Source organism: Colossoma macropomum, unplaced genomic scaffold (assembly GCF_904425465.1).
Source record: "Colossoma macropomum unplaced genomic scaffold, Colossoma_macropomum, whole genome shotgun sequence".
Classification (NCBI taxonomy): Eukaryota; Metazoa; Chordata; class Actinopteri; order Characiformes; family Serrasalmidae; genus Colossoma; species Colossoma macropomum.
The window spans coordinates 20741582-20764464 of NW_023494800.1; the positions used below are offsets into that span (position 1 = coordinate 20741582).

The 22883-nt window shown below is 37.8% G+C and overlaps 1 protein-coding gene across 1 annotated transcript in view; it reads left to right on the forward strand.

Annotated features, from left to right (window-relative positions):
• The window catches only part of LOC118820565 (teneurin-2), a 113308-nt gene that overhangs the window by 77192 nt on the left and 13233 nt on the right, over positions 1–22883 (forward strand). Inside the window, exons 2-3 of the mRNA XM_036588925.1 lie at positions 2099–2376; positions 8974–8980. Of these exons, the coding sequence (XP_036444818.1) occupies positions 2148–2376; positions 8974–8980 (236 nt within the window). The 5' untranslated portion in view covers positions 2099–2147. The remainder of the gene's footprint in view (positions 1–2098; positions 2377–8973; positions 8981–22883) is intronic.

The window sequence follows — 22883 nt, forward strand, 5'->3', positions numbered from 1 at the left end:
TGAACATACACTGATCAGGCATAACATTATGACCACCTCCTTGTTTCTACGTTCATTGTCCGTTTTATCAGCTCCACTTACTATATAGGTGCACTTTGTAGTTCTACAGTTACAGACTGTAGTCCCTCTGTTTCTCTGCATACTTTGTTAGCCCCCTTTTACCCTGTTCTTCAGTGGTCAGGACCCCCATGGACCCTCACAGAGCAGGTACTATTTGGGTGGTGGATCAGTCTCAGCACTGCAGTAACACTGACGTGGTGGTGGTGTGTTAGTGTGTGTTGCGCTGGTGGATCAGACACAGCAGTGCTGCTGGAGTTTTTAAACACCTCAGTGTCACTGCTGGACTGAGAATAGTCCACCAACCAGAAATATCCAGCGAACAGCATCCTGTGACCACTGATTAAGGACTAGAGGATGACCAACACAAGCTGTGCAGCAGCAGATGAGCTATCGTCTCTGACTACAAGGTGGACTGACAAAGTAGGTGTGTCAAATAGAATGGACAGTGAGTGGACACAGTGTTTAAAAACTCCAGTAGCACTGTTGTGTCTGATCCACTCAGACCAGTGCAACACACACTAACACACCGCCACCACGTCAGTGTTACTGCAGTGCTGAGACTGATCCACCACCCAAATAGTACCTGCTCTGTGAGGGTCCATGGGGGTCCTGACCACTGAAGAACAGGGTAAAAGGGGGCTAACAAAGTATGCAGAGAAACAGATGGATGGTCTATATTTTTATACTATACATGACACTTGTTTTTTTTTAAGTATTTTAGTAATAAAATAGCATAATGTTCTATGTTTTATAGCTTTTTGAAATGTACATTGTTTATTTATATTTATTTTGCAATTATTTTGTCTTTTTGCCTCTCAGCCCACAACAAACAGCACTTTGGCCTACCAAAAAACAAAAAAAAAAGATATGTAATGTCATGCAATAAATTCACCATAATCAGTTTTTCATAAACCACCAACATGTAAGACATACAGTGTTTGACTGAATGCTGTTCGTGGACTGCGAGTGGATTTTGTGTGCTCAGCCAAAGACCAAATTTTTGATAAGCGTTGCTGGTGATGACTCAACACCAAGCCACAGATGCAGAGTAGGAGGGTGTCAAAGAGGGCGGATGGCCATCTCTCTTTCTCTCTCGCTCTCTCCCTCTCTCCCTCCCTCCTTCTCCCTCTCTGTGGGTGATAATAAAATTGTGAGTGTGCCTCAGCTCTCCTCCCCCCTGCTGCTGTGTCTCGGTCTGGGCTTGATCTGCAGTCAGCAGGTTCTGTTTGTGTTTGGATGATGATGTTTAGAGGATGTTTTTATTGTGTAATGACCCCCATCAATTTGCATTACAGATAGCTGCAAAGCTTCATCTAAACCTGTTAACTCACTGTTTGCACTGCTGTATTTGCTTCATTTACAGGCAGCTACTGCAGAATGCTTTTAATGCTGTATAACTATGATTTAAATATTGCAAAATAGCTCCACCTAATGCATATTTTAATTATAATTTCGAGCCAAATTAGTTTCCTCATATGGTAACTTTAAAGGAAAGGGAAAAAAATATTCTTAACTTTGAATGGAAGTTAAAGGGAAGTTAATCCAAGTACTTTTGGAGCATTTCGTTTGGTCCGCTAATCGTGAAATGTTCACATAATGTGAAGGACACCTGGCATTTCCATGTTCTGTGAAAAATAAATAAATAAATATTAAATTACATGACATAAATTGAGATTTTGTTTTGACAGCAACAATTTACAAGAGTACATTAGCTAGGAACAATAGCTATCCTAAAGCCTGACACTTTTTTTGCCAACACTTTTGTCCGTTTTAGTAGATAATATTATGTTATACAGTGTCGTAAAACACATTAGCAAGTCTATTTGAGATAACTTAGTAACTTGATGCGGTTTAAGCGAAGTGTATATTAATTTAAGAATAAAGGCCTTTTTAAGCAACATGCTAATAGGATGACTGACGCTTTCGCTACTTGTTAGCTGACGGTCTAAATATGGAGTAAGAGCAAAAGTGTAACTGAATCATTGTTTTAAGTCTTCTGCACTGACTGTGTTTTCTTTCTGCTCCTCTGTTCTTCCAGGTGATCAATACAACTGGCATTCCACTGAGCTGTTTGGCTCCCCGCCGTGATGGACATGAAGGAGAGGCGTCACCGCTCTCTGACACGGGGCAGGTGCAGGAAGGAGCAGCACTATGCCACATCCTCGCTGGACACAGACGAGTGCTGCGTAGCCACCCAGAAATCCTACAGCTCCAGCGAGACGCTCAAAGCCTATGAGCAGGATGCAGGACGGCTGCGCTACGGGGGCTGTGTGGCTGAGCTCGTACACCATGAGACAGAGGAGTACGTCAGGCAAGGTGAGGCACAGTGCACTCAACCATCTTAAAGAGCCCATATTCTACGTCTTTCAAGTATTTTAATGAGTCCACTTACAATGTTTGTGTGATTTTAAGTCTACATGACCATTTTTTGTTATCCCTTAGAATTAAAGAAGAATTTCACTGATTTTTCAAGAGCTCTGCATAATTAAATCATTAAGATGTAAATAAAGTGGGTCAGAGTGGTTTCTTGTGAAGTGCTCTATTCTGCACTCTAAAAAAAGATGGTTCTTCAAGAGTTGTTTAGTAAAGAAAATGGTTCCATATAGAACCTTTTTGAAAATGATTCTATGTGGCATCCAAAAGGGCTCTTCTATTATTACAAGTTTGGCATCCTAACAATAGAAGAACCCTTTTGGGTGGTATATAGTACCATTTTTAAAAAGGTTCTCTATAGAACCATTTACAGCACATTCTCCATCAATCCAAAGAACCCTTTCATTATGCAAAGAACCTTTAATCATGCAGAGGGTTCTTTGAGTGTTCATGGTTCTATATAGAACCATTTTCTTGAAGAAACATCTTTTTTAATAGTCTAAAGAAACTGACAGAATAGTCAGAATTGTTCACAGTGGTGGTGATGGGGAACCAGATGACCGAAGAGTTTAATGCCTCTAAAAGCTTCCTCACGGAAATTTATTTCTATTTCACATCAAAACAATCTGAACATCTTTGTTTACATCTCTACAATTGAATAAGCCATGAATTTATAAAAAATAGTGGAATTTGAGCAGGCATGTTTCTTACTGTGTCTTTACGACTGATACACTTGCAAAAGTCTGAACAACCAGTCAAATTACAAGAAATCAGAATTAGAATCACTGTTTTGCCGAGTGTGTTACGCATACAGGAACTTTGTCTTGGTGAGTACACATATGTATAACATACAATACACTAAACAGAGCAGACAAAATAAGTAAGTTAACACATCCTCTATATGGACCAAACATAAACATGGCATTTTTCTGCAAATTTTAGTGCATAATTTCTGTCTATTTGCTGAGTTTATCATTGTGGAAAAAAGTGAAATATAAAATGTGCCATAACTTTTGTTCAGGCCAGCTTTTGTGTTTTGTTTTGTTCTCTAGAGAATGTGTTAACTTATTTTCACTTCAGAAAATCAACAAAACATGCCATTTGCCCACGTCTGTTGCATATGACTGCATATAATTGGCTTCTGTTTTGATTACCCTGTATCATGTATTTCAAAAAGCATTTTGGGCTGAAATGCAGGAAACAAACTGTTAAGTTTGGACTGAAATCTTCAGGGATGTCAGAAAAAAATAAGCTTTCAGTTGTAAGTGACACATTTGCTTCCTGACAGCAAGAAACAGGACATGTTTCAGCATGTGTGATATGCAGACATAATGTAGTTATTTGTGAAAAATGTAGTTTACTGTAAGGCAGCTCTTAAGGTTACATGACACCTTCATAATGGCTGACATAATGACATACATAAACACCTAGAAAACACTCCAATGGGCATCATTTGTCATAAATGTCATATTTGCCATTTGGCATAACATCTATACTTTAACTTAACTTTTTCTGACATTAGGTTGTATCATGACGCTTTCTGGGGTGAAATGACACAGACTTTTAGCTCAGTGTTTGTCACAGTGACATAATGCTGATAATATGGCAGAGCTTGCCAAATCAAATGTAAGCTATGTTACATCATCACTATTTATGTCACTCAGATATACACGAGGGGCTGGATTTAGAAATTTTAATTTAAAAAAAAGGTCAGACAGTAGGTAGAATGCACATAAAAACAGAAAGCAGTGTTTTTTTAACCTTTGACCTATGCTTAAATAAAAGTTTAAAGACAAGAAATTCAATGTTTTATCTCATCAAATTCACACATCAAATTTACACTGAAATTGATGCCTACAAAAAGTTGGGACAGGGGTAATATTAGTCTAGGAACACTGATAAATGTTCAGAAAACATTTTAAAAGAGGTGATGTAATCATACTTGGGTATAAAAGAAGCAGCCAGGAAAGGACTCGTCCTTAATGAACAGGCATAGTTAGAGGCTCGATTGCAAGAATTTTAGGTCTTTTTGTAGGTGATTTCTAAACTTGAGCTGTATGCTGAGTGCATTTAAAATTTGTGTGATATTGTTAAATCTCTCAAGCTTCCTGCTTGATTGGGAACTGTTATAATGACCTTATGGTGAGCGCATCGTCTTAGCTCTGTATAGTGCATCAAACAATGACTGTGACATTTCTGTAACAGAAGACACAGCTTGAACAAAGTAACACAGTAATGAGTAGTGTTAGTAATGCAGGGACCGCAGAGCCAACGAGTATCACAATAGTTTGGAATGAAAATGGTTGAGTCATTATTTAGACAAAGCCTGCTCTTAAGACACATTGGTGAGTGTAAAATATAGCCACAGTTAGGGTTGAGCCATTTCAAAACAATTGTATATCATAATACATAAAGATATTGTCATGATACGCAATACTTTGCCACACAGACAACATATGCTAGCAGTGTCACACTTAAAAACTGCTACCCTGAACCACAAAATACAATCATTTCACATGTTGTGCTGCACTAAAGTCTTCTAAACAAGATGAATTTTGATCCCTTTGTAACGAAACATTTACAGTTATATCCACAACTATGGGGAAAAAAGAACAGATAGTGTGTCACGATAACAAAAAAGATTACATATAATATATCGTCATATTGTCCACCCCTACACACTTGTTTAGGAAATACCAGTTTTGTCACATCCAAGGCTTCGCCTCCTTCCACTCTCCAGCGCTCGGCTTCATTGGCCTATTGATCACCAACTCTGCCCATCCTCCTTCTCACTCCCTTTCACACCTGAAGATCATTTCACTCTCCCCTTTAAAAACCCTCTCCACGCCTCCCCAGGTTGTGAAGTCTCTTGCTACCCAGCTGAGTTTCTGAGGGTTTTTTTTTGCCTTTTTCCTTTTCCACATTTTATTGACCCTGGACTTTTTTTTTTAAACGCTGTCTGCTCCTTGTTTCGGTACTGTTTGCTGGCTTTAATTCTTTATTGGCTTTATTGGCCATTTGGCTATCATTAAAACCTTTCTGCATTTGCATCCAGTCTCTATCTCATACCTGACAGAAAACCATTTGGTTCAGTTTTTTATTTCCTTAATTATATTAAGAATAGCATGACAAGTGCAGGTGTTCACAATTTTTTTTTGTCAAAGTTGAAAATAAATAAATGTGTGTTGATTAACTCCCTTCTTTCTCTGTCTCTCAGCAACAACAACGTCAAACACATTAGCACCAAAAAGAAGCTTTTTTCAGGCGTTAAGTATGTACAGTATGTACTGTCAGGCTTGGTAAATTGGAGTTGGCGCTTCATTATAATAATCTCCTCCCAGTATTTTGCACCTTGTGAGGGAAACTGCTATAAATGCGCGTGCCATGAGGGAAGGAGAGCAGCGATCATCCCTTCATCTTATTATAGGCACTAAGAGCCGTTGCTCCTTTTTAGTAAATTGCGACAGCCACATTTTAGTGCTAGACAACAGCACAAAATGTGAGTAAATCTGCCTGTAACCTACAAAGCCATTTGTTATAACACACTGTGTCACCCCCCCCAGAAGCAGCCAATGTCACATGACTTGACATCAATGTTGACAGAAGCAGCTGTACAACAGAGAATGCCTATTGGAACACGCCTTTTAAAATGTTTATATAGGTTTAAGTCAGTTGTCATGATGAGCTTAAGTAGGTGTCAGGTAGCCTTATGAACACTGCTTTACAGTGAAGTGTTGCCAAAATGTATTTATGAACCATACTTTACATTTCAGGTTTACATAGTGTATCAGACTTTTATTTTCAAAAAAATAAGGAAATGTTCCATGATTTGTTAAGCTGTTCTCTGAGTCCCAGTCACTTTTTTCCATAAGGACTGTTCACTTCAGATCTGCTGAAAAAATGCTGGTGCATAACTCCTGCCTTCACTCTGACTAATTGAAACTCTAAAACAAATGACACTGTGATTAAATTTTATCCGCGTGTAATCCGTTAGTGCTCGTTTGTGAATCCGATTGCCACGATTTCCAGTCACTGCGAAGTTTTCATTTGCAGCTGTTGAGAAAATCAATCTATTTTTGATAACTTCTGCCTTAAATATTTTGAGAGGAACATGTGTAGCTGTGGTCTGTATCAGGAAAACAGGCAAGAGATAGAGGCGAGCAAATGCGAAGCAGTTTGAATGAGAGAGAAGCTAATGAAAAAGGAGGCGCATGCTAGACTTGGCTAAAACAACAGATGGTTGTAATCAATGATAATGCAGTTGATTTCCTCCATCAGCCTAGTTAAAAAAAACCCCATAAACTTTCATGAATTCTATGAATTAGTTTGTCATTCACTTTCCCCACATTTGTCTTTTCTGCACTGAAAAAGTTTCTGCCACTCTTACAGTTGGCCACAATCCAATAAAGGCCTTCATTCTGCTCAATTCAGACTATTTATATCTGGGAAATAAAAAAATAAATAAATATAGAACCATTGTCCCTCAATCACTGTTATTCAGTTATGTGCCATTCACTTTGTACTGTAATCATACAACATTGTACTGAACAAAAGGTTTGGTCATTATTCCCCACTCTGAAATGGAATGAAGTCAAATTGATGGTGTAAAATTACTTGGTGAGAGAAAAAAAAACGCTTCTCCGATTGAGTATGTTAGCAAGAAAAAAGAACCAACACTGAGTAGGTTGGCCTCCTTTCTCATTTAACTGGACTTCTATAAGTTTTACTTGAGTAACTCATGAACATTTTGCTTTCTTTCATGTAACTCTTGCATCTGTACAGCGTTAGACAGTCCAGTAATCGACCTTCTAACAAATGATTATTGATCAGAGAAGCATTTATAGAAATTTGGCACTGATACTTATAATTGCTGTCCATATCTATTTCTGTCATTTCTTTCTTTGCTTGCTATAAAGTGTAAACACCAAAGGGTAGATTAATATTTGGCATCCTCAGTGAAGATGAACCAGAGGATGCCATTGTTTCTGTTCAAGGAAATGCTCTTTTATTGAACAAAGCAGAAGAGGCCACTGGGAAACAGTAATAATAGCAGGGATGGTCACTTTTAGCCATACTTCTATCTATGGTAGACTCACAAACCCACACTAACTAACCCACAGCCCAAGACAATAAATCACAGTCAACACATAAACACAACTTGAACCAACAAAACCAACACCTGTGGCAGACGCCACAGTTTGAAGTACCTTATAAATAGAGCCTTCTGTACAAATTCATTTGGAATGGCATCATTTAGGTCTTTAACTGCAGGACATGGGGCCAATGATAAAGGAAAAAATCCTCCAGTTCTTTTAAGGAATGAAGCAAATCTACTTTCTTGTTAAAGGTGCAGTGATTTGATGATTACAGAGTGTAAGACATGACTCATCAGACCGTATTACCTTTTTTTCCACTACTGAGGGCTACGGGTTTTGTGCTCTTTACAATAGATTATCCTTCTTTGTGTGTTGGCCTTGAATACAGCTCTGCCATAAATCCCTTCTTTGTGAAACCCACAGTATACAGTTTCTGTAGAGACAGGGATACAGAGGAGCTGGTATAGTTCTGTGGTGTGTTTGTGGTGTATAGTAGCTCACCTGCCACTGTCTCTCTTTTGTCTGCCTTTTAGTTTTACCTATTTACTTTTAGATTAACCTCTTCTTAATGTAATAACAAATCATGGTAATAGACTCGCTTTAAAAGACTTCACGATCAACACAGGACTACCATAATCTACAGTATTTTTGGTGATAGGCTAATTTTAAGGAGAAAAAAATTAAATATCTGAAGGTGCCTCTCAGAGGCCAGTGAGATGTCTGTCCTGATGGTTGACATTTGTTAAGTTGAATGAACCTACTGTTTTAGTCTAATGCAGTTCTGTCTAGTATTAACTGTAAGTTTGTTTTTGTGGTTTGTTTGTTTGGTTGGTTTAATTCTCATTTTTAAGTGAACGTATGGGCTATGATGTTTTGATTCAGGCCACCTGAGGTAATTTTGGGAACTGCACAAATGTTTTATCCCATATAGACTGGCCAGTTGATTCCCTTACAGCTTACATTATTGGACTATTCTAGTACAAATAGGGCATTTGTATTGGTCCATTCATCATGACATTTTCACACAATGTAAAAGACACCTGCCTTGTTCAAACAATGTCGAAAAATCTGTCCCCTGCAGCAAATCAGTCCCACCCAACTCAGATTGAACTGAAGAAAACAGCAGAAACAGTCATTGTGAAAATCTCCCAACAGAAAAAGACCAACAGCATTCTTTCTCTGCCATTTCACTGTAAAGGCATCACAAAAACTATAGATAACAGTTAGAAGACAATCATGAAAATTAGTAGACAGTAAAAGTGGCAGCATTTCTTTTAGAAATGCTCTCATCCCCTCAAGAGTCTAACTAGACCTCTCCTTCATGGTAATTCTGTTTATTTATGTTTTGTGTAAGGCAGAGGGAAATCTGTCACAACACTGTATTTATGCATGAATGCATTATTTTTCCTGAAAAAAAGTTTCCACTGTAGGTTTTTTTTTGTAGGTCAAAAGTTCAGGTATCAGCAAATGTCAGAAAACAAGTTGAATGGAGAAAATTTTAGTTGACAATCATAAAATATTACCACCATCTTATGTTTCCGTAGTCCGCATTTTTGAGGCATTGAAATGTTGTCAAAAAAAACCTTTGGATGGAAACAAAGCTATTGTTTGTTCATTCAGAGTGATGATGAAGCATGACTGATGCGTGACTTCCTATTCATGTATTTTCTTGTTTAAATAGGTAGTTTATGACACAAACTGAATGAATAAAGTAACAGTAGCGTACTAGTTTTGGCTACTCTACTCGCCTCTGCATATAAGTGCGCTTTGTTGGTTCACAATTACTGACTGTATCTGTGGCAGCCCAGTTTTACCCTGTCTATCAATAGAAAGGGACCACTATAAGACTGCCACTGACCAAATATTATTTTTGGGTGCTGGACCATTATCACATTATCATAGTGTGTGTTGTGTTGGTACGAGTATATCAGGCACAGCAGCAAGCTGTGAAGACACCTTACTTTGCAGTTTTTCCACAGATGCATTTGCAATTCGGAACTGACCTGGAACTCTGTTATTCGCCTCATGTTGCACTGAGATATATCAAGTTTGATGTTTTGTTTCTGTTATTTTGTCCACCCTATGTATAAAGGCAAGTTTGCTCTTTAATTATGTCCTGCACAGTTATGCAAAGCTGGAATTGGACTGATAAGCGTCTAATGCTGTTGTCCATTCCTACCGTCCATTTAATGAAAAAGGAGCACAAAAGAAAGGAGAGAGAAACAGTGCATCCTGCTGAGAGTTTGTCCTTTGAAAAGGACTTTAAACCTAAGTCAGTTTTGTCACATTCATGTCGGCTTTTATCACCAACATTAGTGACTTACTGGCACAGGACCCTTCAGCCGTGATGTGTGGCCCGATTATGTTATTTGTTCCCATTTCATCTTAGGATGCAAAAGAAATGATGTGCGCGTCTGTTTCTCTGTGTGGCATTTGGTTAGTGTCAGAGCCTATTTTCCACTGTGGGCTCAGCTTTTGCCTTCCACAGGCTGGTCCAGAAAAGACGTTGCAGAATTCAAACTACAACCTGCGGCTTTCTTTGTCAGGTTTTGATTTCGAAACGTCCTGCTGAGGCCTACCGCTGTTCATACGGTTTATTTGCAGTCTTGCTATTTCCATAGACACGGGCCCTGATCAAACACAGCCGGAAAAGTCTGGACTTCTCCAATAGCCGCAGATGAAACGTGCTCCACTAGCAGGGCCCACATCTCATTACAGAAAATCTCCATCTCCCTAAAGCAAGGGGCGACCTTGTCCTCACTCCTCTCCCACTGCATCCTGCTGTAAAAATAGAGCAGCTGTAGCCTATACTGTGGTGGCCCTCACTCTCCTTCACATGACTGAATCCTCTCTGGAGTGGTTGGAGTATACGGGGGGGCAGAGATACAAATAGAAAGACAGGGACGGAAACGGATATTCAAGGGAATGAGAGGCTGAAGCAGAACTGGCGGGCACTGGGTTTGTTGCCCGTGCAACTGAGAAACTTGAGGTTTTTTAGGCCAGACTTTGATTGGTTAGGTGTATTAGCAGTTAGACACCAGCTGTAACCTACTTTGTGCTGAAAGGTATTGAGAACACAATTCAATATCACAATAATTTTCTAATATATCACATTATTGCAGTTTCAAATTAATGAAGTAAATGAATCTTTGCTTTCTGAGTAGTTAAAATCCTGATGGAGCTTATTTTGATTGGACTGTTGTTCTATTTTATTGTATTCTCTTCAATAGGAATCATAAACTCTAAAATGTGTTAACCAGTCTAAAATCATACTCTCAGAAACAAAACTTTTTATTTTTTCATATTTTGAACACTTATTTCCAAATAAAACCACCCAGCTAATGACATACACTGTAGTTAGCTGTCAAGTCCTGGACCGTGTCTCACAAGGCATTAAATTCCTTTTTGTTTTTATTTTTGTTGTTTATGATAGAGGTTCTCAACCATTCCCACCTTAAGTCCACTTGTTTATCTCTAGAAAGCATGAAGGCCTAAATATGAGAAAAAAAAAACGTTTTTCTCTTACTTATGTGCTCACATGAAACTTACTCACTTGAATTATGACCTTAGCAATACCTTAAAGAACAAATTGTCTGTTTTTCACAGAAACACAAAAAATAGCTTAAATGAAAATTATAAAAGAGAAAAGAAATTTATTGTGTGTTTATAGTTTTAGCTCTGACTGCTCTACTGATGTACGGTGTCCAGGAAGAGAGACCCAGTTAAGACCAGGACCGGATTAAGATTTTTTTCAGAATAAAATGTAAAAGGGGGGGAAACATTGAAATTAGTGTGTGAAATTAGAATAGTAAACAAAGTAAACATAAATTATTATTAATAATAATAAAAATAATATTGACCTAGCAATCAGTCTTAATTTAACTCTTCATTTTAATTTTGGGCAGGAAACGAAAGTAAGATAAAGATATTTCTCTGTCTCTTTTTGATCTTAACATTCAACTCGATAAAATGATAAAAATAAAAATAAAAATTCTGAATGAGGAGATCACAGCGGTGACCTGTTTTTCTTTGTTATCCTTTTCAAACTTTCCTTTTTCTGCATTTTTTTCTGTTTGAGTGTATTGTTGATATTAGGGCTCAGTGACATGCAACATGTAATACTGAACTCAAAATATCAGCAGATTAGGCTGACATGCGCTTGTTTTATACCAGTAATCAAGCAGAATGTCTCTGTGATGTTTTTTTTTTAATACCAGTTGCTTGTGAGTGGACAGGTGAAATGTCTTCATGCACAGTTGTTTCAAGTCTTGTCTTAATATTGTTAGCGTTTGAAAACATTTCACATTTTATTTCTTATTCAGTTTTTTCAAGTCAGTTTTTTTTTCACTTATTTTTATGACATAAAGTGTCTTCCTTGGGCCTGTATGGACTGCTTGAAGGGTTAACTCAGGTTTTGATTATTTTTTGTATGTATGCACATGAAAGTGTAAAGTTTATGACGAACAGCCAGGTGCAGGAAACATGAGTAGGAGTCAAGTGGCTTATTTTTCAAAGGAGAGAAAAGATTCATCCTGTAAATATTTAGGACGTAAATCATTTCCAATGCTAAAAAGTAATGCTGCCTCAACTGTAACCATGTTAGTGCTTACTGGAGTAATAATTGGTTCGTATTCACAATTTCCATATGGTATGATTTAGATAGTTTTCACATGATTGACGGGACAAACATCATGAAGACCAAACCACGAAAAGGACCGGAGGGGTCCATCACCGTCAGCAGGCCTGGCTTGACTGGTCAGAAGCTTGGCCTTGATTGATCCAAGAGCTGTTTGTGATCCAAAATCCTGACTTTAATCTGCCCTGGAGCAGGTTAAGCATGCAGCAACAGTTGCAATGGAGCCCAGTAAAAAGTGATTGTCTTTCATGAGACAGATATTTCAGGGTTAATTCAAACTAAGCTAATTAGCTGGTTAAGTAATAAGTAGCTTCATAACATGACACCTGTCAAGTGCAGAATCTAGAATTATAAAAAAAACTGAAATCAAACTGCTTGGCAACAGGGAATAAAAAGTTAAAATCATGTATTGATTGTTATCAATCGATACACTAAAACTTGAAAAATCGGCATGACGCCAACAGTATAGAAATTTGAACCAACACCACGCTGGACATCATATCTACTCAAACAGCAAAGCTGTTCTCCTCACTTTAATTTCCTATTAGAAGGCCCTCACGCAGCTGAGGGAAGGATGGGAGGGGTGTTTGCAGCCCCAGGCCGGCAGAGCTATGGATACAGTGGGGAATGTGAGGCTCGGCAGGGCTCCTGCAGCAGTGCAGGCCATATGGTGAGGGAGGTGAGGAGGTCCAGGAACACTCATATTGTCCGCGAGTGGAAGTAGAGCACACTGCTTCTCAGGCAGTCCAAGCACTCCCTGTTCCACCCTTTAGGGCACTTTGTGGCTCCACAACATCTGGTGTCATGCACTTACTTTCCCAAAGCCTTACTAAAGTGAGCCAAACATAGCGAAAATTGAGCTTATAGACTAGTGCTGGATACAGGGGTAAAGCAGATTGAGGAAATGTTTTGCTGTGCTGCCAATATTATTCACAGATAACCAGGAAATTTAATTATTATTATTATCAGTGAATGAATATTGGAATTACCGGTAGTAGTTACAACCGATAATTTGGCATGAAATGTTTAGTCACTCTGGATAAGACTACTAATTATGTAAATGTTGCAGTGCTTGATCTATCCATGTTCTGTGCTCTTTCTTAACTACAGTTGGTAGTTTTAGGTTGGAAAAGGTTTACAGAGCATCACAATTGGAGAAGGAAATGTAGTCCAGTTTGATAGTCCAGGGTGACTGTGGCGTAATCAAGGTTTTGACACAGCTTCTGGCATTTTGCCATGGCTAGTAAGCCAAGTTAATGGCGTAGACTGCACTGCTAGCTACTGTAGCCTGAAGTTTCTCTTAGTGCAAAATGCTACTTTACCCTATCATACTTGCCGTATGTGTTGACTTTACAGCAGAAGCAGAGTTCACAAGGTGTTGTCTTGAGTGATATCAATACAGTCAAGCTACTCCATGACAGTGTTGAAGAGAGATAAATATAGGCTGGATTTCTTTGGTAAGGCACACTGAGTTGCTAATTTTGGGGATTGTGAGCATATGGAAGTGTAATAACATGCATTCAATTGCAAAGTATCTACAGTTATCCAACTCTGAACATGGCAGAAACATCAACCAGCTAAATAACGAAGAAGTTTGGCCTTGATTGGTCTAAGAACTGTTGATGAGCCTAAATCCCAAACTTAACCTGCTTCAAGCATGTCGATTAAGTTACTATGGTGATGTGTCTCAGTAAAAAGTAATCCACCATTGTAAGACAAAGAATCGAGTAACATTGAACTAAGCCTAACGTTAGCAGGCGAAGCAGAAAAACAAAATCCTGCTTCGTGAGCCCAGCCCCCAGGTTGCAGCTAAAAAGGGAGGAGATGAAGAGATTATGGAAAGGTAGGAGAGAGAAAGACAAATGGAGTGGCAGAAGAAATAAGACCTTTATTGAGGGCTCCAAATATTATATTGACTTTGTTGTAATGTAGATCCATATGAGCTCTGCTCTTTCCTTTATATTAGCAGCAGTTCCATAAAGCAGTTGGGCTTTGCTTTATGAAAATCCACTACTGTATGAATGCTCATTTGAGCCCTGTGTGGGCTTGCCAGTCAAGATCAATACCATTGTGACTGCATCACTTCCACGTTTCGATTTGTTTGAGAAAGAGTAGCTAATTTAACAAGCCTTGAGATAGGATTTTCTTTCATATTACCGCTAGTGGCTATCAAAGCCAACACGGAGAGGCTGCTGTAATATACTGACGCTGGTACTCTTTAACTCACAATGAAAATCAAATTAGGCATTAATGCTACTCTTTTATTCCCGCCTACGCTCGTCGTTATTATGCGAATGCACAAGTATTAGGCCAGCAATTAAAGATTGTCTCCTTTCATAGAGGAGGACATTTGGCCTTTGTTTGGGAAAGGTGTGTTTGGTGGGCAGCGTTTGAGATGTAATATTGATGGGGCTTGACTGCTGGTATCTCTCACTGAGGTTGTACCAGAATGTGAATGAGCCCGAGTTCTAGAAATGAGAGGCAAAAGCCCAACAGCGAGGAATATGAGATTATGCGGTGGCCAAACACTCAGGAAAAAAAGCACCTGCTTATTGCAGCCATACTCATCGCTGATGTATAGCAGCTGGTGCCTCTGTGATTTTTCTATTCATGCAGAAGTTAACCTTGACTTGTGGAGTGAGCTTAGATTGCACCCAGTGGTGCACTGTTTGTGCTCGGTGCAGTGGCATATGGGTAATTTCATAAATGGCACCACAAAGCATGAAGCGCCTCCAGAGCAGGACCTGAGCGTTCAGTTAACATGCAGACCCTCCATTCCCTCTGACTCTGTTGTCCCAGCGTCTGTCCTTTAGCCTCGCCCTTTCTCTCTTCTCTTCTCTTCTCTTCTCTTCTCTTCTCTTCTCTCATTTCTACTCTTGTTCTCTCTTCTCTCTACTGCTTGTTCTTTTCCTTTATTTTCTTTTTCGTCTCTCTTTTCTTTTCTCCTCATTTCTTCTCTCCTCATTTATTCTCTTATATCTTCTTTTCTTTGCTCATCTGTTCTACATTATTTGTGTCTTCTTTCTTCTTTTTTCTTATCCTTTTTTCTCTTTTCTTCTCCTGTCTTTTCTTCTGTGCTCCCCTGCTTTCTTTTCTTCAATATTCTACTCTCCTTTTCTCCTTTCATTTCATTCTTCTCTTCTCTTCTCTTTTTCCCTTCTCTTTTCTTCTATTCTGTTCTTGTCTCCTTTCTTTTTCTTTTCTTCTTATCTTTTCTTTTTGTTTTGTTCTCTTTCTCCTTCTCTTCTCATTTCTACTCTTCTCTCTTCTTGTTGTTCTCATTTTAATCTCTTTTTCTTTGTTTTCTTCTATTTTCTTCTCTTCTTTCTTTTCTTGTGTGCTCTTTTCCTTTAATTTTCTACTCTTTTCTCTATTTTTCTTTTTCTGTTCTCTCTTTCTCTTGTCTTCTCTTCTTTTCTCTTTTTTGTACTCCTTCTCTTCTCTTCTCTTCTCTTCTCTTCTCTTCTCTTCTCTTCTCTTCTCTATCTGGTCTCATACATAACCTTGGAAAACAAAGTAAAACCAATAGCTAGTAACACAGAGACTATGGCAGGCACAGAGCGTATGTCTCTCTGGAGACCGCTTTCAAGGTTTTCTTTTGATTAAGTGTGGTGTGTTTTAGATGCTCTAAATATTTCATAGTTCTCTTACAGAATTGTCAAGGCTTTTTCATAATAAAATGTATTCTCACTTATAGGAGATACGACCAGTGCAGTCTCAAAGGCATAGATTAAAGTAAATTGCTGCAGTGTTTGCTGAAAATATTTCAGTCCATTTTTGTCTTTTTGTAAAATATTTTGGTAATAATCATTAAATTTGTGAATGATTGCATGAAGTGAAAGTAAAACAAAAAAACAGGATGAAACAAATGTATAATGCATACTAATTGTACATACTAATTTACATTAACAGAAAATATTATGAGTTATTTATGCTTGGAAGCAGTGTATTGTCCTCCCTGCAGGCAATATGATGAATACTGACATTCTCTTGTTTTACTGTTTGTGCGAATGTTAATAATCAAGTTAAATGTACTGAGTATGTGGTGGTTAAGAATAACACTTTTCCACTGTGACTAACACATCATAAAAGCATTAAGAATTTTCAAGATTTAGAAAATGCATGGCGGTTTGCTTGAATGCTGTTACAAATGGCAGTGCACTTTTTCACTCTACTCCATTGCCTGACTTATCCAGGTGATCAGCGTTGTACAGCCTTTGATTAACTAGCCGGGTGTAATGGGAGCTAAAATAAAATAAGATGGAGATACGCTGAGAGCTGCACTGGGTGAAGTTACTTTTAAAAGTAACTTTAAAAGTACAGTATTCCTGCTGTTAAAGTCCAAAGGAACTAGTGATGGACATTTTGACTCTTTTTAGTACGTTAGATCGATTGGTTGGCTCTTTCAGATCTCTTTATTCAGAAGCATTGATAGTTTATTGTTCCCAAAATTAGACAGATTAGCAATATTAGCTACCATTTAAATTTCAGCAAAACCTTAGTCTACCTTCTAATTAACTAATTAACAAAAAAATGCATCATGCTTGTTATTATTATTTTTAAGTCACATGTTGATAAGTAGTTTCTTTGGTAATTTCAGATGGGCAAAATGAAGGCACATCCAATCATCAACAAACAAGAGCAAGTAAAAGCTATAACTAACAAGAACCGATGAGGTACACATGGAAACAGCTAAGAATTACATGAAAAACCACCATGAATAAAACCAGAGACAAACCTGACACAAGCAGCAGGTTTGTGGATAATGAGGGGTCAGAGCTTGCATGTTCTAAGGACATCCAGGAGGAGGGTCCTGTGATTTTCTTATAAAGCATCATAAGATATTCGTTTAAAAAAAATCTGCTCTTTAATGCTAATCAGCTCCCAATGTTTACCTGAAGGAGCCAACTCGCACGCGCATGACACATCATTACACATGTAAAATGTCAAGAAATAACTATACGATAGTAAATTTGAGTGTTATAGTTAACATCCAGCAAATTTGAATGAAAATAAAACAAGATAAATATGCTAAAAACACTGCTGATTTGATCGGATCTGAGAACTGTCTGAGAACTATCTGATGCTTGATTGACAATCACTCCTATCACTTCATGGTCATATTCCATGATCCAGCACTTCTAGCCTGCTACACCTCTAATGCAGAGCTAAAAACAAAGTGCGAGTGAAGCGGAGAGAAATGAGTGAAACGTACACTACATGTACAGGTCGTGTTGTAGATCCTGCTGTGTCTAAGCCTCACTGAGAATGTCCAGCTTTATGTAGTGATGTCTAAAAGAAGGTTTTATTCACTTTACTGCTGTATGCGTATCCAGGGAATGCTGGCACTGCTGGAATGGATAGACAGATAGATGGATAGACAGAAAGGCATGCAGGCTAGCTTCATTCACATGGTTGTTAGCTTTCACTTGGTCATTAGCTTTCACTTGCTAAGTTTCTCTGACTCAAGCTGAGAGATGCTGAGGGGAGTACATACTTTTGTTATAGCTGTGTGAGCAGAGCAAGCCACATCAGTCTCATATTTAGTGGATGCACTGCTTACATAAGCACTACCCAAGTTTAAGACTGCCCATTTTACATTGAAAGAGGATCATTTTGATGAAACACTCCAGCAGTTTAATGGACACTGGAACGTTATTCGCAGGGCATACTATGTACATGAATACTGTCTACAAGAGCGAAATTACCCTAATTAGAAAGTAATAATGAATGCAGGTTTCTCTGGACTTTAAAGTAACTTGATACCAAAAATCAGTCTCAGTTCATCTACTGAGAAAGGCAACATGTTGAAGTACCTCATTACCAGAACCAAAAATAAAAATGAAAAACAAAAAGCTGCGCTTGGGCTGCAGGTGCATTTTCAATTTAGACGTAGTTCTTTGTAGTTGACAGACACATATCTGTCAGACATAATTTACATAGATACTGTGATGTTTTTTGTTTTGTTTTGTTTTTTTCAGAAAAAAAAAAAAAATTAAATGTGTGAAAATGTTCATACCTGAAGTGGTTCATAAACTTTTACGGCTGCGACTAAAGTTTATTTTGATAATAGTAGAATAATATGGTAGTATATAGTAGTATATACTGTAGTGGTATAATAATAGAGGTCGATCATTTATTATTTGATGAATCAACTAATGATTATATTTCTGTTTCATTACAAAATACATTTAAATAATGACACAAGGAGCCTAAATTAGAAACTTAATCATCCCAAATATTAAATTTGCTAACATAGAAATCTCAGAAAATACAAATGTCAGATATTAGTAGGCAATCGGCTGAATCACAAATATGACTGGGTATAAGATCTAAGATCTAAGAAGAGCTAAAAAAGAAAGCTTAGAATTATATTAAAATCTACAAGAAGTTAATAAGTTTGAAAATGTCATCTTAGGGAAAGAGGAGAAAATCAAGCTTCACTCTCACCATGTGAAGTTGTCAAGAAGCCATTACTGAGAAAAGGGAATAGATAAAATGAAGAAATTAAGCACTAGAACACAGAATCTGAGGTGTGAGTTAAGGTTTTATAGACTGATGAGTATAATGTTGTAATTGGAATTACTTTGATGGTGAGAAATAGAAAATACAACCAACTTCTTAGGCTGAACTTTGGAAGTGTGTATTCCTGTAGATTTCTCTAAAACTTAAAGCAAGTATCCGGAAAAGACTGTAAGCTGCAATAAAGGCTAAACACACAAATACTAAAAATTTTTTTTAATGATATTTAGTTGTTATGGCTTCTGTTTAATTTTTATTAAATATATATATTTTTTCTGGTTTTCTGTTTTTGTTTGTTTTTTTTTCCCAGACTCTGAAAAATAACTTACTTAATGGCCATTTTGACTGGAAATTAAATAAGTGAAGGGTGGTCTCTAGCCTTTGCACAGTGATCAATTGCATGAATTAAGACGATGCTTTACATTACTAGATAAATCAGAAAAACTAATTTGAGTACTCCATTGTGCTACCATGACTTTACAACACATGACCCCAACAGTGGCTGAGGGTGAGTTAAACCCTACATGGAAAGGTCACTAGACTTTGTACCTTAAGGTTTTTGTGTAGAGCAGAGGTAAGTCCACTCTGTCACTGCATCTGAGCACAGCATTATTAAAGGGTACAATATGGGAAGCAGATCTTTTTAGTAAACAGGCTTGTCTAAATGTACATCCAGAATGCTAGTTGACTTTTTCAAATCAGTGATTCATATTTCATCAGTGAAGTAGCTCATCCAGCTGAGGCACTGGTCCTGAAATACAGATGCGAATTTTACCTCTGGGACCTGAGTTCAAGCCCCATTTGTACCATCCACCATCCGCAGTTGGAGGTGCCCTGGGGTGCAGCTGGCCATGCTCTCATTGGATAACTTTCTCTCTCCTCTGTTTATGTAAGCTATGTGTCAGCCAGCTAACTGGGCCATCATATTAGTCATATGGACAAGTTGAACTAAACAGTGCTGTGCTGTGCTTGAAAATAGGTTTTCAAAATTGATAAAGGAAGTAATGACATTTTAGCCTAGCCTAGCATCTCTTCTCCACCTGTGTGCAGTTCGCCTTATGGGCTGTAGCGCTGCACGTGAAATTGAAGCAGAAACACATTTCTGAAAATAAGCAAAATAAACTAGTGCTAGCACTTGACATCTCATGTGTAATTAAATGACCAAATGATTGAGTATATTACCCTACATATTTTATCTGCCTCTCTGTTCCAGCACATTCCAGAGGTACTGCTGGAATTTACAGAAGTATATGGTGCTAAAGAGGTCAAGACAAAAGAAAATGAATAATTTAATCAAGAAAGCTAATATTGCTGACAACCAATAAAATGAATGGCCAGCATTTAGCAATATGTAAATGCTAATCATGCTAATCATTGGCTGCTAGCTTGCATTCACTGTTAGCCTCAGTTAGCCAAACATTAAGATGTTTGTTCAAGCTATTTCTTGAAGTTCTCAAGAGACGTTGTGACGAGACCGAGGCTCTAGAGCTGCTTGACAGCCACTGCAGTTGAAGATATCCTAACATCTGTTGAAGCCATGCAGCCATGAAATGCCCTCTCAGGAGGAATGTCGCACTTATGGTGGCGACTCGCAACATGCTCACATTTAGAGAGGACCGAGCATCACTTCTTGTGGAACGCCATACACAAAATGTTTCTTATTCTCTAAATAGTGCTTTACTTCTGCTCCTGTTCTTCTTATTCTTTGCAGTCTTTTCTCTCTCTCTCTCTCTCTCTCTCTCTCTGACATCACTAGCCCTCAGTGGCTGTTTATCCCACATCCCTGAGTGTGTGGCATTGATATGGATATCTGGTGAGGCGCAGATTGAGAAAAGTACTTGCCCTAAAAACATGCTAGAGTGGATTTAATCTCTCCTGAGACCATGACTCCTGGCTTTAGAGGTCATGTTATGTTCTCAAGTATCTCCAAATACAGAGGTAAAAGTCCTGGAGGTTCTTGTCCTGCCTTAGCGTTTGGCTATAAGAAGCCCAAACCACTTGTAAAGGTCATAGCTGCCTCCTGCAGTTTTCTTTGAATTGACTTCAGTGCTTAGTTTGAGCAGTATCCTGCCACATCAAGTCCAAGATATGTCAGATTTGTCATTATGTGTTTCAAGAAATATTTTGAGGAATCCACCAATTTCCAGCATGTTAGCTATTTATATAGCAGTTTGTAATAGAGACGTTGGCCCATATTTACCGATATTATGTTTAATTTCTTCCATGAAAATATTGATCTATTAAAATAAGATCATTTTTCCCTCTAATATCTTTAATATCTAGATATAAGCTGCTTATGATGATATGTTTGTGTTGTTGAAACAGCTCAAGAACTAGGCCAAGTAGCAGCAAGAATCATATTTGCTTATATAATATAAAATTCATATAATAAAAATAATTATTTGTGCATAATCTGCAGAAATACATGATTCCTTAGCCCTTAACAGTCTCCATTATCACTGGCAATAACAAAATCATGGTGTATTTCAATAATAATTGTTTCTCAGAGCTCATTGGTACAAGTGGATGAATGATATTTCAGAGCATATTATTATATGCAATGAATAATATTCCAGTTATTGTTGTACCGAAAAAAGACAGGGTTTTACATTTTTGTTCTGTTTATCATTTGGTGACATCTCAACATAAAAAACTCTGATGCTGGTTTAGCTGGTTACACTAGTATGGTCATGCTAGCTGACCAGCATACCAGCATCCAAAACACAAGATGTGCTGATTTTGCTGGTGACCATCAATGCTGGTCTGTGCTGTTTTCTTAGCAGGGAACAGACCGTAATTAGTCAGTGATTAATCATTTAAAATCACAGAAATAGCCCATGAAAACATCACTGGGTTTTAAAAAACTTCAAAAGCTGCATTTTATATAAACATAAACATTATATAACATAACAGATATGACAGTAATGCAATGTAATCAACATTTACACATATTATTAGTCCAAGTTAATGAATATATGTGACCTGACTGGGGCTAAACTATGTGTCATATGTATAGTTTAAACATCAATCAACACGAAGTCGGTAGCTCACAGCTTTTAAACCTTTTTTTGTCATGGGACTAACTACACATAGGCTAACCATTAGCAGCAGGAGTTGATAGTCTGAGTCGACTCCAGAGAGCCCAGAGTTGTGCATCACTAAGCAGGGCTGCCAGAAAACTCTCATATGTACAGTTCAAAAGTGAAAAACCCACATATTCAAATATCAGTAGTTTATTGGAAATTAAATTACCTTTTGAACTGAAAGCATTGGTCGAACATTGATGTATTTGTCACTTAACAGCTAATTGATTAATCATTAATGTCCCTGGTCTCAACCTGTAAGGGTTAAGTACAGGCTGCGCCCTTCAGTAGCCTAAAGGCTGCCACACACCGGACATGTCAGGTCAGGAATATCCAAACATTTGAACCTTTTGGTTTTACTAAAGGTCTGCACACCATCATTTACATGCAGCTCCCCGTTATTTCCTGATTTACAGCACTGCTCAGCGTCTTAGAACATCACCTAATGCCTCATCATCTTATGACCACATACTCAACACACACATACAAAAGAAATTGATGACATGGTTTGAAATATGCATCATGAAAGGCAGTTAATCTAATATTTTAAAAGAAGTAAATCATTTAGTTTATGACCTGTCACCTAGTCCAAAAATTTATCGAGCATGTCCATTCATTTATGTTATGAATACCTTTTAAACTGATGTAGGCTAGGTTACATAATCTGATAAATTCATTAAAAGACATTCCGTATTTATATTCCATTAAATCTATATGAGTACAGTAAAGTGTAAAATGAACTTAGCCATCATGAACTTGAGTTTGAAGTGAGTTTAAACTTGAGCTCATGCATAGAACGTCTATTTGTGGTTTTACTGCAACACTTCCGAAGTGTTGGTATGTTGTAGACTTAACACTGTTGCTCAATTATGGGACATTAAATGCATTTTTTTTTCTGAGTAGCACAATAATAATGCAAGATTCGGCCAATATGTGATGCTAAAAATGCATCAGCAACATTTTAAACATGAGCAGCACTGGAACATGGTAAGCTGCTTTTCTTTCACTCATCCCTCTAAATTGTCCTGCAGCATTGGTGAAACTAATTTGTGATTGGCTGTTGCAGAAGTGTTTGCATGTTGATCACAGCTCAAGTCTTCACACAACCATGTT